The sequence below is a fragment of the Silene latifolia genome, chromosome 2 (genome assembly GCF_048544455.1).
Source record: "Silene latifolia isolate original U9 population chromosome 2, ASM4854445v1, whole genome shotgun sequence".
NCBI classification, from domain to species: Eukaryota; Viridiplantae; Streptophyta; class Magnoliopsida; order Caryophyllales; family Caryophyllaceae; genus Silene; species Silene latifolia.
The window spans coordinates 153,691,010-153,706,115 of NC_133527.1; the positions used below are offsets into that span (position 1 = coordinate 153,691,010).

At 37.9% G+C, this 15,106-nt stretch overlaps 1 protein-coding gene across 1 annotated transcript; it reads right to left on the reverse strand.

Annotated features, from left to right (window-relative positions):
* Positions 1–3,010: 3,010 nt before the first annotated feature.
* On the reverse strand, positions 3,011–13,739 carry LOC141641482 (protein FAR1-RELATED SEQUENCE 5-like). The gene is made up of 2 exons (XM_074450141.1): positions 12,137–13,739; positions 3,011–3,267 (listed from the first exon to the last, which is right to left on the reverse strand). Exons 1-2 carry the CDS (start codon positions 13,737–13,739, stop codon positions 3,011–3,013), a joined length of 1,860 nt encoding a protein of 619 aa, XP_074306242.1.
* Between the last annotated feature and the right edge of the window lie 1,367 nt (positions 13,740–15,106).

A 15,106-nucleotide genomic window follows, 5' to 3' on the forward strand; every position in this document is an offset into this window, starting at 1 on the left:
TCATACAATTGTGCGATATTGTGGCTAGGATAGGTTGAGTGTATACAAAGTAAATGAATATGATTCTTTGACAAAATAATGCCTAATAGTATAACTAATTATTGTAGGCCTATCACATGAGTGATTTCCTAGCAGGGAAAAATGTTGACAGAGCGCATAACGTAATAGATTTTGATGTTGTCAACACGAGTTTCAATTGGCAAAAGAAAGAAGCAAACAATACTGAATCGGGAAACTTCTTAATGATGCACATGATTCGCTATGAGGGGCAGTTGTTTGAAGGCGATTTGCGATCAAAAGTGCAGAGGCGCTACTACTGGTTAGAAATAGCAGCGGCATTACTTTTAGCTGACATAAATAACATGAGGACAGCGCTGATTGGGAAAGTTAAAGAATTTACAGCGGGAAAGGGAGAGCTTTTAAATAGATTGAAGGAAATGAGGAAGAATAACGAAGATGCAAAAGGCAAGGGCAATAAGATAAAAGCCAAGAATAATGTTGTTGAGAAGGACAATCTTTGTGGAACAAGAAATAACAAAGGCGGAGAAGGTCCGCCAAAAGAGAAGCCCAATGTTCAAACAAAAGCCAAGGAGGATGCTACTAGAATGCAAACAATTAACACAGAAATACCCATTCTTCGCAAATCTCCAATCAAAAGGTAAAAACCAAAAACCCGACTTGTACATTTCTGATATACAATCATAGCATTACGTTGCTGCTTTTATTTGAAACAGACGCAAAGGTAAAAATTTCACATAGAACCATAACATGGCATTTGTTTTTTTAAAGGCTACGAATCCAAACAAGATGGTGAAGATGATGCGGGAAAAACCCCAATCCAAGTACAAACGATCAAGACAAGCGCAAACCCTAATAATAGAGGAAGAGGGAGAGGTAGAGGTAGAGGAAGAGGATAAAAGTAGGGCTAGGAATGTATTCTTTGGAAGGACAGAAATGTGATATTGTTCGAAGTTGTGTGATATTGTTGTAGGTACAATGGTAGGAAATAGAATTTTTTTTTTATCAACTCTTAGTAAACTGTGATATTGTTTCAGGAGTTGGGTGATACTTTGCTTAAGTTGTTGTGATATTAGTTCTCGGTAATAATAAAAGCGATCAAGGTTCTTAAAATCTTTTTCTCTTTGATATTGTTTTGGTACCCAGTGTGATCTTGTTGTTCAAAGCAAACATGTTGATATTGTTGTATTTATTCTCTAAAATAAATCAGGGGGTAGGGTTTGAAAATTCTGTTTAGTTGGATAAGTTGTGATATTATTGCACTCACTGGTTGATATTATTGCACTCACTGGTTGATATTGTCTAGTATGTCTTGTGATATTTCAAGGGTTTGACAAAGTATAACTTCTTTTTGTTCAACACGAAAAGCGTGATATTCTTTCAAGTGTTGTATGATATTATGTTTTAGTTCTTGTGATATTAATCCTAAGGAACAACAACAGTGGCTAAGGATATAAAAATCCTTTTGTTGTTTGATATTGTTGGGGTACATATTGTCATATTTTTGAGTACACGTGTTGACATTGTTTGAAAATTGTGATATTATTGCACTCAGTGGTTGATATTGTCTAGTATATACTGTGATATTTCAATCATATTTTTGTAATATTGTTTCCTAAAAACATCCAATTGTAGTGGTGATATTGTTTCACTTGAAATGTGATATTCCTTAGAAGTATTGTACAATATAATACAATATAATAAAATACGTATACAAGCAAGTGTAATGTTGTGATATTGTTTAACTATTATGATGATATTGTTTTTGTATCAACTGATAAACCTTCAAATGAGGTGGGATAGTATTTAATAATGGAAACAAAACGACATTAGTAATTATGCGGTTTTTATAACGTTGATACCCAAAATGGAAAGAATACAAAATTGTTGCCATTTGGAATGACATACAAGAAAAAATTGAATAGTATAAACAATGAAAATTCGATTACGAAAGTTGATGATGTTAAATAAACTTCCTCAAAGATACGAAGCCCTTAATCACTATCAACAAGTGAAGAAATCGCAAAACAAACGGACAAAAAAAGTGACATAACGTTAGTAAGAAGTTTGACAAAGTATAACTTCTTTTTATCAACTTCAGTAAGCGTGATATTGTTTCAAGGGTTGAATGATATTATGTTTTAGTTGTTGTGATATTAATACTCGGGAACAACAACGGTGGCTAAGGATATAAAAAACCTTTTGTTGTTTGATATTGTTGGGGTACATCTTTGTGATATTTTTGAATACACGTGTTGATATTGTTTGGTTGATTCTGAAAATAGATAAGGATTTAAAATTGATAAATGTTGCCAGTGACAAGTGATATTGTTATTAAATTATTGTGATATTGTTTCAAAGTAGACACCTGTTAATATTGGGATGATATTGGTTAACAAGGTACTGATATTATTTACCATGGAATGTGATATTTTTTAGCATGGACTCTGATATTGTTTATCAGGGTCACACTTCAGCAACTGTGGTATAGCAAACGTAAAACTGGTATAATAAAAGGTGTAAGACAAATTACTTACATCGGATTCATGATCAAACGAGTGTTGTGATGTATCAACAGCTGGATTAGGGCAATTCCACTTATCATGATGTGCCATTTGTTTACAATTATTGCAAAATCTTTTCGGCTTTTGTGCCTTTGCAACAGACTGATCTTTCTTGGACATCAACCTCTTGCCAGTACCCTTGTTTTTTGATTGAACAGGAGGTAGTATACGGACCTCAGATGAAGACTTAACCCCAAGGAGCATCTCCAACTCTTGGTGTTTAGTCAATTTTTCAAAGATCGACTTGAAATTTTGTCGAAATGTCTTGATAATGAAGTCGGTTCATTTATGTGATTTTCAGGCAGAGATTTGAGCAGTGTTAATGTTGAGTAGAATTCGGACAGATAAAGTCGAAATCAAGTTTAGTGACATCCGACGAAGTAAAATCATCCAACAATTGACCGTGAGCATCATACAAGGGCATTTTTTTAGTGTTCTTTGTCCACCTCATCGAGAACATACTTATCAGGTATCTTTTTGATCCCTTTACCTGATAAAATCCAGATGATGTGTTTACATATGTAGCCCTTCCTCTCAAACAGCTTGCAGGAACATGTTGCATCAAATGTTGAAGGATTAAATGCGACAGTGTAACTCTTATTGAAGATAGAATCTTCAACTTCTAGGAACCTTGTACTGCCCTCCCTTGAAGAATCACCAGCACTACATGAGTTTAGAGAATCAACTGTAGGTTATTATCCGTATAATACCCTTTAATTGTAGGATTATAACGCAAAATTCATATGTAGTTTATAGTCATAAAACGAAAAACATGATGAAAACGATAAAGATGTAGAAGTAACCTTCGGTCCTAGTGCAAAAGGCAATGAGAGATTAAAGCAAATCTCCTCCTAAACGATGCACCCAAGATGTCCGAGTAATGCCCTTGTGCTAGAGACAATCCCCTAATTGACTTGCAATATCGAGGGGATTAGTTTTTGTGAATTTGTGTTGGATGAGAGATCCGGAATTCAGGAGGCACAATTCCCAAAAACCCTAATTATTTTTGCAAAATGAATTAGGTTAGACAAAGAGGAGAAGCTCTCCTTTTGTCCTTGTGTGTCTCGGCCAAACCGAGTGAGAGGAGCCCATTTGGGCTTTTCATTTTCTCTTCACTTAAACTTGCGGTCCGGTCCATAGCTTACTAAATGTATACGACGCGGTTTCATTATAAACTGTTATCGGTTATCGGAAATTAAGGCATCAACTAATAATACGGGTTAGTTGAATTATTAATACATGTCCGACAAAACAGTATTGTATAATTACATTCAATACACATTTAATTTAAATATAAAACGCTTATATTTAAATTTATTTAATTAATCTTAGTTAATTCGCCTTTAGCTCATGATATTTAATCCGTATTAAACATAATATCTCACCATCACATTTTGACTAATTATTAGTCAAATAACTCGGACTAACTGGTTAGTCAAATTTGGCATCTACATGACTGTATTTTCATACCGTCACGTCACTCAAGACGTATCCTATAGGTGTGACTTTTAGGGACCAGTTGATCACCGCCATCTGTATGACAATAACGTCAAACTTATCTAGCAAGCCAACCGTTATTGATAAACGTGGATCAACTGATTATGATACAAAGTATACCCTTTGATCCTTTTAGAGATTTATAAGTCCTTGCACTAACTGTTAAGGACACTAACCCCAACAAGCTCCCACTTGTCCGTACAAGTGTATGTGCAATGACGTTATCCGCACTAACTGGAGGACACTACCTCCAACAAACTCCCACTTGTCCGAACAAGTGTATGTGCGATAACCGATTCTCATATTCATTTAAAATTTCTCCCACTCAATGTAAAACAATTTGCAGATCTGGATCCACAAAGGTCGTATTTTACAATCGATCTGTATCTAGAGTGGTTTCCCCGACTAGAGAGTAACTCAACTGATAAAACGAATCCGTATCCGAGCATGGCCATGCATTTCGATTCTGACTCCTCGAGTGGCCCCGAGAAATATCGAGTACCTGATAAAGGCTGAATATTTCCTTCAACTCGAACTCCTTCCGATCTAAGCACAGCATGAAATGACCCAGAAAAAATCTACTTGGCCCCCTGTTACGGATGACCGTGAGAAAGAAACCAAAGTCACCCAAAATCTGCCTTAGTCTCAAGAGACAGTCGATAGTCAAAGAATCGACTCTTAGGATCACCATGGAAGTCCTATCCACGACCGGGCAACGAATGTTATAAAACATTTAGGACTCCACGTCGATGTCACAATTGTGTCCTACGAAATATCCGTATAAATCGCCTCTGTGATTGGTCAGTCAACCGGTTGACTTATGGCTTGTTGAACCCACCATCAACCAACGTCACGAATAATTGCCGAGTTATCAGCTCATGTGGGCAATTAAGGACTAACAAGATATGATGTTTGTTCAGTTCACTTTGTGGTGTTCAAAATTGTCGTACAATTCCACATGAAAAACAAAATATATATATAATATCAAAACGATGATGTCGTATAGAGTACAAACGAGAATGAATCTAATCCATAAAAAGTACTACAACTCAGGAACACGTTTGATTCCCATGGAATTAACGTGCCCTTCATGCTTATCTTGTCGTAATGCTTTAGTGAGAGGATCTGCTATGTTATCATCTGTAGCAATCTTTTCTATCACTACTGTCTTTTGCTCCACGTAATCCCGGATTAGATGAGCTTTCCGTTGTACATGTCTAGACTTGTTGCTAGACTTTGGCTCCTTAGCTTGGAAGATGGCACCACTATTGTCGCAATAGATGGTGATCGGGTCATTCGAACTAGGCACTACAGAGAGCCCATGTAAGAATTGACGCATCCATATCGCTTCCTTTGTTGCTTCAGACGCGGCATAGTACTCGGACTCAGTCGTAGAATCTGCTTTATGTAATGAGTTTGTTTCGAACTCTTCCGGTGATCGCTGCAGCGCCATTAAGAGTAAAAACGAATCCAGACCGAGATTTCGAGTCATCTCGATCCGTTTGGAAGCTAGCATCTGCAGAATAACTTAGGTTGCGCATAGCTTTTGATCGCCTCCATAAGTCAATGCCCAATCTTTAGTCCTCCGGAGGTACTTAAGAATGTTCTTGATGACCAACCAGTGTGGTTCCCCGGTTCTTTGTTGGAATCGACTTGTCATACTCAATGCATATGCCACGTCCGGACGTGTGCATATCATGGCATACATGATAGATCCTATTGCCGAGGCATAAGGTATCCGTGCCATGCGCTCTTTCTCTTCCGGTGTCTCTGGTGCCCGAGACTTGCTCAAATGCACCCCTGGAGCCATAGGAAGGAACCCCTTCTTGGAGTTAGTCATCTTTGAATCTCTCTAGGACTTTGTCTATGTAAGACTCCCGATCGAGAGATAGCATCCGTCGTGATCTATCTCGATAGATACGGATGCCTAGAATTCTCTGTGCCTCTCCCAGATCTTTCATCTGGAAATGGTTTTTCAACCATACTTTTACCGAAGTTAAGAGAGGTATGTCATTCCCAATCGGGAGTATGTCGTCAACATACAATATTAGGAAGACAATCTTGCTCCCACTCGACTTGATATATAGACATGGTTCCTCGACGGATCGAGTAAATCCATTTTCTTTTATCACTTGGTCGAAGCGATGATTCCAACTCCTTGATGCTTGCTTAAGTCCATAAATGGAACGCTTAAGCTTGCACACTTTCTTAGGATGTGATGGATCGATGAAACCTTCGGGTTGTACCATGTACAACTCTTCCTCCAAAAAGCCGTTTAAGAAGGCGGTTTTCACGTCCATTTGCCAAATTTCATAGTCATGAAAAGCGGCAATCGCTAAGATAATCCGAATGGAACGCAGCATGACTACGGGTGCAAAAATCTCATCGTAGTGCAAACCTGGCACTTGGGTGAAACCTTTAGCAACTAGTCGTGCTTTGTAGATATCTTGTTGACCTTCCACGGAATGCTTTATCTTGTAAAGCCATTTGCATTGAAGGGGACGAACCTTAGCAGGTAAGTCAACAAGATCCCACACGTTGTTCTCATACATGGAGTCCATCTCGGATTGCATGGCCTCAAGCCATAGCTTTGAGTCGAAACTAGTCATGGCACCTTTATAGGTTGCGGGTTCACTACTCGTTAAGAGTAGAACGTCATCTATATCATGTTCCTCGACCATACCAATGTATCTGTCAGGAGGAATAGAGACTCTTCCCGACCTCCTAGGTTCCTCGGGAATATTCACGCGGTAGGGATTGAAGGAATAGGCTCCTCCAATGGTTGCTCGGTGTTTGGTTCAGGAATCTCCGACAGGTCGAAGGTTCTATCACTCTTTGCATTCTCGAGAAATTCCTTCTCTAAGAATGTCGCACTAGCCGCAACAAAAACACGTTGTTCGGTTGGCGAATAGAAGTAATGACCACGTGATCCTTTAGGATAACCTATAAAGTATGTCTTGACCGATCGCGGGCCGAGCTTATCTTCAGTTCTCCACTTGACATAAGCCTCGCAGCCCCAAACCCGTATAAAGGACAAGTTAGGGACCGTTCCCTTCCATAGTTCATATGGAGTCTTGTCAACATCTTTAGACGGACTTCGGTTAAGTATTAGAGCGGCCGACAAAAGAGCATAACCCCATAATGAATCGGGTAAAACCGTGTGACTCATCATGGATCGAACCATATCAAGTAAAGTTCGATTTCTCCGTTCGGACACACCATTCAATTGAGGTGTTCCGGTGGAGTTAAGCGTAGGGCAATTCCACGTCTTTGAGGTGATGATCAAACTCGTGAGAAAGATACTCGCCACCACGATCCGAACGTAGTGTTTTAATCTTTCTACCCAATAGGTTCGCACCCTATTCTCGGTATTCTTTGAATTTCTTAAAGGATTCACTTTTGTGCTTCATTAAGTAGACATAGCCATATCTACTTAAATCATCCGTGAAAGTGATGAAATACCTATAGCCTTCTCGTGCGGTGATTGACATAGGACCACATACATCCGTGTGTATGAGCCCTAATAGGACAGCAGCGCGCATTCCAACACCTTTGAAGGAAATACGAGTCATCTTACCGATGAGACATGATTCACACGTGCCAAATGATTGAAAATCAAAGGCCGAGATCGCTCCATGTTTGATGAGCTGTTTTACGCGTTTCTCATTAATGTGTCCCATACGGCAGTGCCATAGATATGTTTGATCTTTATCACCTACCTTTGACTTTTTATTCATTACGTGTAATATTTCGGTCGTCTGATCTAAAACATAAATTCCGTTCAAGGAGACTGCCTTGCCATAAATCATATTGTGTAAAGAGAAAATGCAAGCATTATTTTCTATTACAAATGAAAAACCAAGTTTGTCAAGTGCGTAAACCGAAATAATGTTTTTCGAAAGACTAGGAACATAATAGCAATCATATAATGATAACTCAAATCCGCTAGGAAGCTGGATCACATATGTCCCCTTTGAGATGGCAGCCACTCTTGCTCCATTCCCAACACGCAGTCAACCTCACCCTTTACGAGAGGTTCGAGATTTCGGAGGCCCCGCACATGATTACTGAGATGAGAACCACAACCAGTATCTAGTACCCAAGTTCCGTAACTTGCATGGTTAATCTCAATCATATGAATAAAAGTAGAAGGAGAAGACATACCAACAGGTTTAACGCGACCCGCTTTTATGTCCTCATGATAAACAGGACATGTACGCCTCCAATGCCCGGACTTGTGGCGGTGATGGCATTCCATGTTATCCATTTTGCTCTTTGTCGCGCCTGATGAGGTGCTCGACTCACCAGGCCCACTCTTACCCGAACCCGACTTTTTGAACTTCGGTTTGCCTCTCGCTAGGTTTGCCGGAGCTTTGCCCTTACCCTTCCCTTTATTTGACACAACGAGAACATCCTGTTTCATGCTCCCACTGAACTTCATGTCCTTCTCGGTCTGTACGAGAAGGGAGTGCGGTTCATGTGGAGTTTTCTTCAGATCATTCATATAGTAATTCGCTCTAAATTGCGAATAACCATCGTGGAGTGAATGAAGAATACGGTCGATAACAATATTCTCGCTGATGTTACAGTTAAAGGTCTCCAGTTTCTCGACATTCTCAATCATGCTGAGAATGTGTGGGCTAACCGGTTGGCCCTTCTGGAGTCTCGCATCAAAGAAACGAGTGGTATGCTCATAGGTCACGATTCTCGGTGCTTTCGAGAATTCCTTGGTGAGCGTGGTGAAAATCTTGTTTGCACCTTGGGCTATGAAGCGTTTCTGCAAATTGGATTCCATTGCAAAAATGAGCACGTTTTTAATCGCACCCGCTTCCATGACGAAATCGTTATAAGTAGCGATCTCGTTAGCTCCGGCCGTGGGACTGGGTGTGGCGGCATGGGCTCAAGTAGATATTTGAGCTTTCCGTCGGCAGCGGCAGCATTCCGTAATCTTTGCCTCCCGATCTCGGTTGGATCCATCATTCTTGATCGAGTAGACCGATTCATCCGATTCATGAAGATCCGAAGCCAGGACTCACGGTCCAATGTGGCACTTGGCATTGGGTTATCACTTGAACCGACCATTTGTTTTTAGCGATTTAAAATCGTGATCTACACTGAAAAAGAAAGAAAAACAAAACGAAATAAGCAACTCATCGAGGTGATTTAAGTCTATTTTAAAATTCATTTTAAAACATGTAGACTATCGCACTTGCATAATTGATCTCCCTCAAGAAAGATACAAGTGATCCCAAGACTCAATTTCTGTAAATTGATAAGCCAACTGTTTAGCTAATTCTTCCGGAAGAACTCTTGGTCGATAGATTTCTGTAAATCCTATCTATTAGTCCACCATAGTCACAGGATCGTACGAGTGACCATAGTGTTGAGATAAAATAAGTCAATCGGTTCCAATTTACCCGACGTAGAAGGGGTCATAGTATGCCTACCGACGAAGAAGGGAGTCCTTGGAGTTTGACCTATAAAGACCGTTCTCAATTTTGGTTTATACGAGGAAGATCCCATCAACTTAATCATAATTCATTTTAAGTGAACGAAAAACTAGCGTCTGCGTGAATGAATCAATCTAGGTGATGGCTTAGCATGATCGTGTGACATACGAATGTCAATGAAAACTAACTCGTGACCTCTATATGTGTCAGTTTTCATGCAATAAATAGGTGGTTTGGTTTTTAGGCGGAATATGATGCATACTATCGTTACATAAAAATAAATATATGAATGCGATACGTAAATAAAAATCCTAGTGTGGCCTATCCTAGTAAAAAGAACAAAATACAACTTTGGAATCCACCGTTGGACCCGAAAAGCTTGTCTTGATGTTCCATCTTCATCCAAGTAGCGGGAGTGAGCATCCGGTCTCCATCTTTAGTCTTCTCAAGAATTACAATTTAAAATTTACAAATATAAACCTATTTACATTCTAAATAAAACTGTAATTAAAAGAAATAAAATGGAGATACGAGATCTCAAAATACAACCAAGACCGTGTTCCATCATTACGGTAACACGTTCTACTAAGGCCACACTAAGTTACAACCGTTTGCAAAATAATTAAATACGTAATTAAATGGCATTCAAAACATTCAAAAAAAATATATAATAAAACGATAAATATAATGCATCAACTAAATTAAATTAATTCGTGACATAATTCCGTAATTATGTTTAATTTATCCAAACCACCAAAGATAATTAAAATTATGTGACAAAACTGCTTCATCAACTTAATTTTAATTCGATATAATCCGTTACTTTAAATTTTTAAAGTAACTTTAAGTTACGTGGGTGAACCGTTTCACTAACAAGCGAGAGCATAAAAAAACGTTTTATGCATAAAAGGGGCCGAAAAAGAAAAAAACAGAAAAAATATTTTTTTTTTTTTCTCTTCTGTACTGTTGACGTGAACAGTACCAGGGCCAAAAAAAAAATTTTTTTTTTTTTAAATGGCAGAAATGCCGAGAGCTTCTAAAAGCAAAAAAAATTTTACGCGGCTCAAAACGTGAGCAAAAAGGATCAAAACAAAACGGTTTGATTAAAACACAATTGCAATTTACTCTAATCCGGATTAAAATAAGAATACAATTGACATGTTCTTCACATTTTGTTGTAATTATCGATTAAAACAACAAATCGCTAAGAACAACACGAAAACAAGAGATCGAACGATCTAATAAAATTGTGTGGCACGCAAATCAATGCAAAATATAAGAAAAACAGGCCGTGACACTTGAAGCACGGTTTTCCAGAATTTTCGAGATAAAAAAAATTTGCCACACGAATATTTGATGCAATCATTTTGACGGATCTTCTTTATATCGCAATGAATATCGATTACAATGCAATATGCAAAGATTAAAATGAAAAACAAGACAAAATCACAACCGTGTAAACTAGACACGGATCCCAACACAAAGAAAAACGCAGCAATAAAAATTATTGCCGGAAAAAAATTTGTGCCGTGACAAAACAAGAACAGCCGAGACAAAATTTAAGACAAAATTCATCGATTTCAAAATCGTTCAATGAAAAACACATATAAAAATTTGCGTGGCCTCGCTCTGATACCACTTGTAGGTTATTATCCGTATAATACCCTTTAATTGTAGGATTATAACGCAAAATTCATATGTAGTTTATAGTCATAAAACGAAAAACATGATGAAAACGATAAAGATGTAGAAGTAACCTTCGGTCCTAGTGCAAAAGGCAATGAGAGATTAAAGCAAATCTCCTCCTAAACGATGCACCCAAGATGTCCGAGTAATGCCCTTGTGCTAGAGACAATCCCCTAATTGACTTGCAATATCGAGGGGATTAGTTTTTGTGAATTTGTGTTGGATGAGAGATCCGGAATTCAGGAGGCACAATTCCCAAAAACCCTAATTATTTTTGCAAAATGAATTAGGTTAGACAAAGAGGAGAAGCTCTCCTTTTGTCCTTGTGTGTCTCGGCCAAACCGAGTGAGAGGAGCCCATTTGGGCTTTTCATTTTCTCTTCACTTAAACTTGCGGTCCGGTCCATAGCTTACTAAATGTATACGACGCGGTTTCATTATAAACTGTTATCGGTTATCGGAAATTAAGGCATCAACTAATAATACGGGTTAGTTGAATTATTAATACATGTCCGACAAAACAGTATTGTATAATTACATTCAATACACATTTAATTTAAATATAAAACGCTTATATTTAAATTTACGAATTAACTGGTTAATTCGCCTTTAGCTCATGATATTTAATCCGTATTAAACATAATATCTCACCATCACATTTTGACTAATTATTAGTCAAATAACTCAGACTAACTGGTTAGTCAAATTTGGCATCTACATGACTGTATTTTCATACCGTCACGTCACTCAAGACGTATCCTATAGGTGTGACTTTTAGGGACGATTGATCACCGCCATCCGTATGACAATAACGTCAAACTTATCTAGCAAGCCAACCGTTATTGATAAACGTGGATCAACTGATTATGATACAAAGTATACCCTTTGATCCTTTTAGAGATTTATAAGTCCTTGCACTAACTGTTAAGGACACTAACCCCAACATCAACGCACTGCTGTTGGAATTCATAAAAGAGAGCATGCGTATAAACAGTCGATGCATGAAGCTCAAGGCTAAGAAGGGTTTTGGTTTGAGGTAGGGAGTGATCACTATCTCTGTCAAGAGATTTTTGGGTGTAGCGTTGCTGATCCATAGCACTTTGAAAGCGCATCCAAAACTCAACAAGTGTGCCATGAGGATTCTCAAAACGCTTAAAGAAGCTGTTTGCGCTCTCAGAGCGTTGCGTTGTTCTTAAAAGACAACCAAGAGGAATATCACGATAATACGCCGGAATCCAACGTTGCCGCCTGGAAAACAGATATTGCAACCATGTATTATCTTCCAATTGAAACTCACTGATCAACGAACACCACCTCTCTTCGAAGTCAGAAGGCTCTAACTCTGAATCCCAAACAACAGAACTCAGACGAGTGACGAAGTCAGTCTCTTTGGTCAATGTCGTGCCTACCTTTTCAGGTAATTTCTTCATAATATGCCACATGCAATAGCGATGGGCAGCAGTCGTAAAAGCAGCAGGGACTGCAATTTTCATAGCAGGACATTGATCGGTAAAAAAGCAATGGGGTTCCTTCCCACCCATACAATCTAAAAATTTTGTGAAAATCCATTTAAAATTCTGGTCATTCTCCCTAGACATAAGCGAAGCGCCAAAAGTGACGGACTTCTTGTGATGATCAACACCAGTAAAGGGAGCAAAGATCATGTCGTACTTATTAGTTGAATAGGTTGGGTCAAAAGTCACCGCCTCACCGTATAGAGCGTAATTACGACGTGCTGCTGCATCAGCCCAAAATACACGAAACAAACACTTATTCTGATCAATATCATAGGCAAAATAAAAACCTTCCTGGGTTTCTTGAAGGTGTTCCAACTGGTCTACAAACATTTGAGCATCCTTTAGACCTATAAAACACTTGATTTCCCTTCCAAAATTCTTAAACTCAGTCAAAGAAGCTCCAATATTTTCATAGCCGTCAACATATTCCTTGATAGACCTGAAAGTAGAGGTTGGGCCAATATTGACCTTGCAATTATCAACGATGGTTTGTTTATGTTGCAAAGCAAGGTTCCTACATTTTTTCTGAAATTCTCTATACTTGAGTGGAGAAAGACGGTGGTTATGGGCAGCATGAAACTGATCAACAACAAAGAATGGCACTTGAACTTGGTCAATTTCTTTAATAACAAATCTAAAGAAAATCCTAGCTTTACAACCAATCCTAGTAACCTTAGTCTTCTTCGGATTAGAGGCCTTGACCATTGGCTCCTCCTCCTCACCAGTAATGGGTAATACTGTCGGCTTAGAATCCCTAAATCCTTCCCGGTGACACACAATCAATTTTGTCCTAATATCTCCACTACTACGAAACCTTTTCGTTGAAGATTTCCTTGGTTCAAAACCACATGCTATTGCATAAGTCTCATAAAACTGTATACCCTCGTCTAACGTAGCAAAAGTTTGTCCTATTTTAGGTGTAAATTCAGTTGCAATATTTCGACCCACTCTTCGAGAACCTCCGGGCGTCACCATCAAAGAAAGACGATTCCCAAAGATGCACCTCATCAACGTCTATGCATTGTGGAGAAGGAACATGTACTACAGGGACAACAAGAGTATTTTCTACAGCAAGAGAAGTTGAGTAAACAAATTATAACAAATATAACTAGATTATAACTGTGACTATGATATTGTGAAGGAATGCATGTGATATTGTGCAACATAAAACGTGATCCGATGAATATAAAATAAATACGCAGCCGTATTGCGACCTATAATCTTTGATATCGGAATACATGTGATATTCGGAGCATAACATGTGATACAAATATAACAAATATAACTAGATCATAACAAACTATGATATTGTCAAAGAATACATGTGATATTGTGCAACATAAAATGTGATCTTGATGAATATAAAACAAATACGCAACCGTATTGCGACCTATGATACTTTGAAGGAATACATATGATATTCGGAGCATAACATGTGATACAAATGCACATAAACCGATTACAAGTCATGTCTTCGCAACATATGATATTGTAAAGGACTCAATCTGATATTGTGAAGCATAACACGTGATACTAATGCACAGAGAGTAATGACCGAAGAATGTCGCTGACCTTTGATACTGTAAAGAGTTCAATGTGATATTCTAAAGCATAACATGTGATACTAATGCACAAAAAAGTAGTTGTGAGTCATGTTCTAAAGCCTATGATACTGTGAAGGACTCAATGTGATATTGTGAAGCATAACACGTGATACTAATGCACAGAGAGTAATGACCGAGAATGTCTATGACCTTTGATACTTGTAAAGAGTTCAATGTGATATTCTAAAGCATAACATGTGATACTAATGCACAAAAAGTAGTTGCGAGTCATGTACTAAAGCCTTTGATCTCGTAAAGGACTCAATGTGATATTGTATAAGGAAAGCGATTCTAATGAGCAAGAATCAGGCTAACAAAAACTACAAAAATGTGATACTTTTCGTGAATTAGTTAGTTATGATCTTGTCTTGAATTAAAAGTGATACAAAAGGAAGCGATAAATAACGATTTAAACTTGAAGTAAACACAAGCAAGAAATGCAAAAGAAACTTGATGATTTACAAAAAGCAGGACAATGAGTACATTATTTGTTATACGTCAATTAGAAGATGAAAAAAAAACAGAGATTAAATTTGAACGCAACAAAAATAGCAAAAACTACATGTTGAAAAAAGTATATAACCAGTACATGATTTTAATACATAAAATAGCACGAATTGATGAATACGTGACTGATGTTGATGAATTATAACATCAATTATAACAAAAAACCAGTAATTATACAACGAATTGATCGAATATACAATAACAATTAAACATCGTGCAATAAAACAGAAAACGAATGAAAAAAATTAAAACATAAAAATAAAG

What these genes read in the sequence shown, in the direction of transcription:
- LOC141641482 (XM_074450141.1), bottom strand. Translation starts at nt 13,739, where the DNA reads ATGAGGTGCATCTTTGGGAATCGTCTTTCTTTGATGGTGACGCCCGGA. An exon ending in TGGGGTTAGTGTCCTTAACA is followed by an intron (nt 3,268 to 12,136) that starts GTTAGTGCAAGG and finishes AATAACCTACAG; the next exon opens with TTGATTCTCTAAACTCATGT.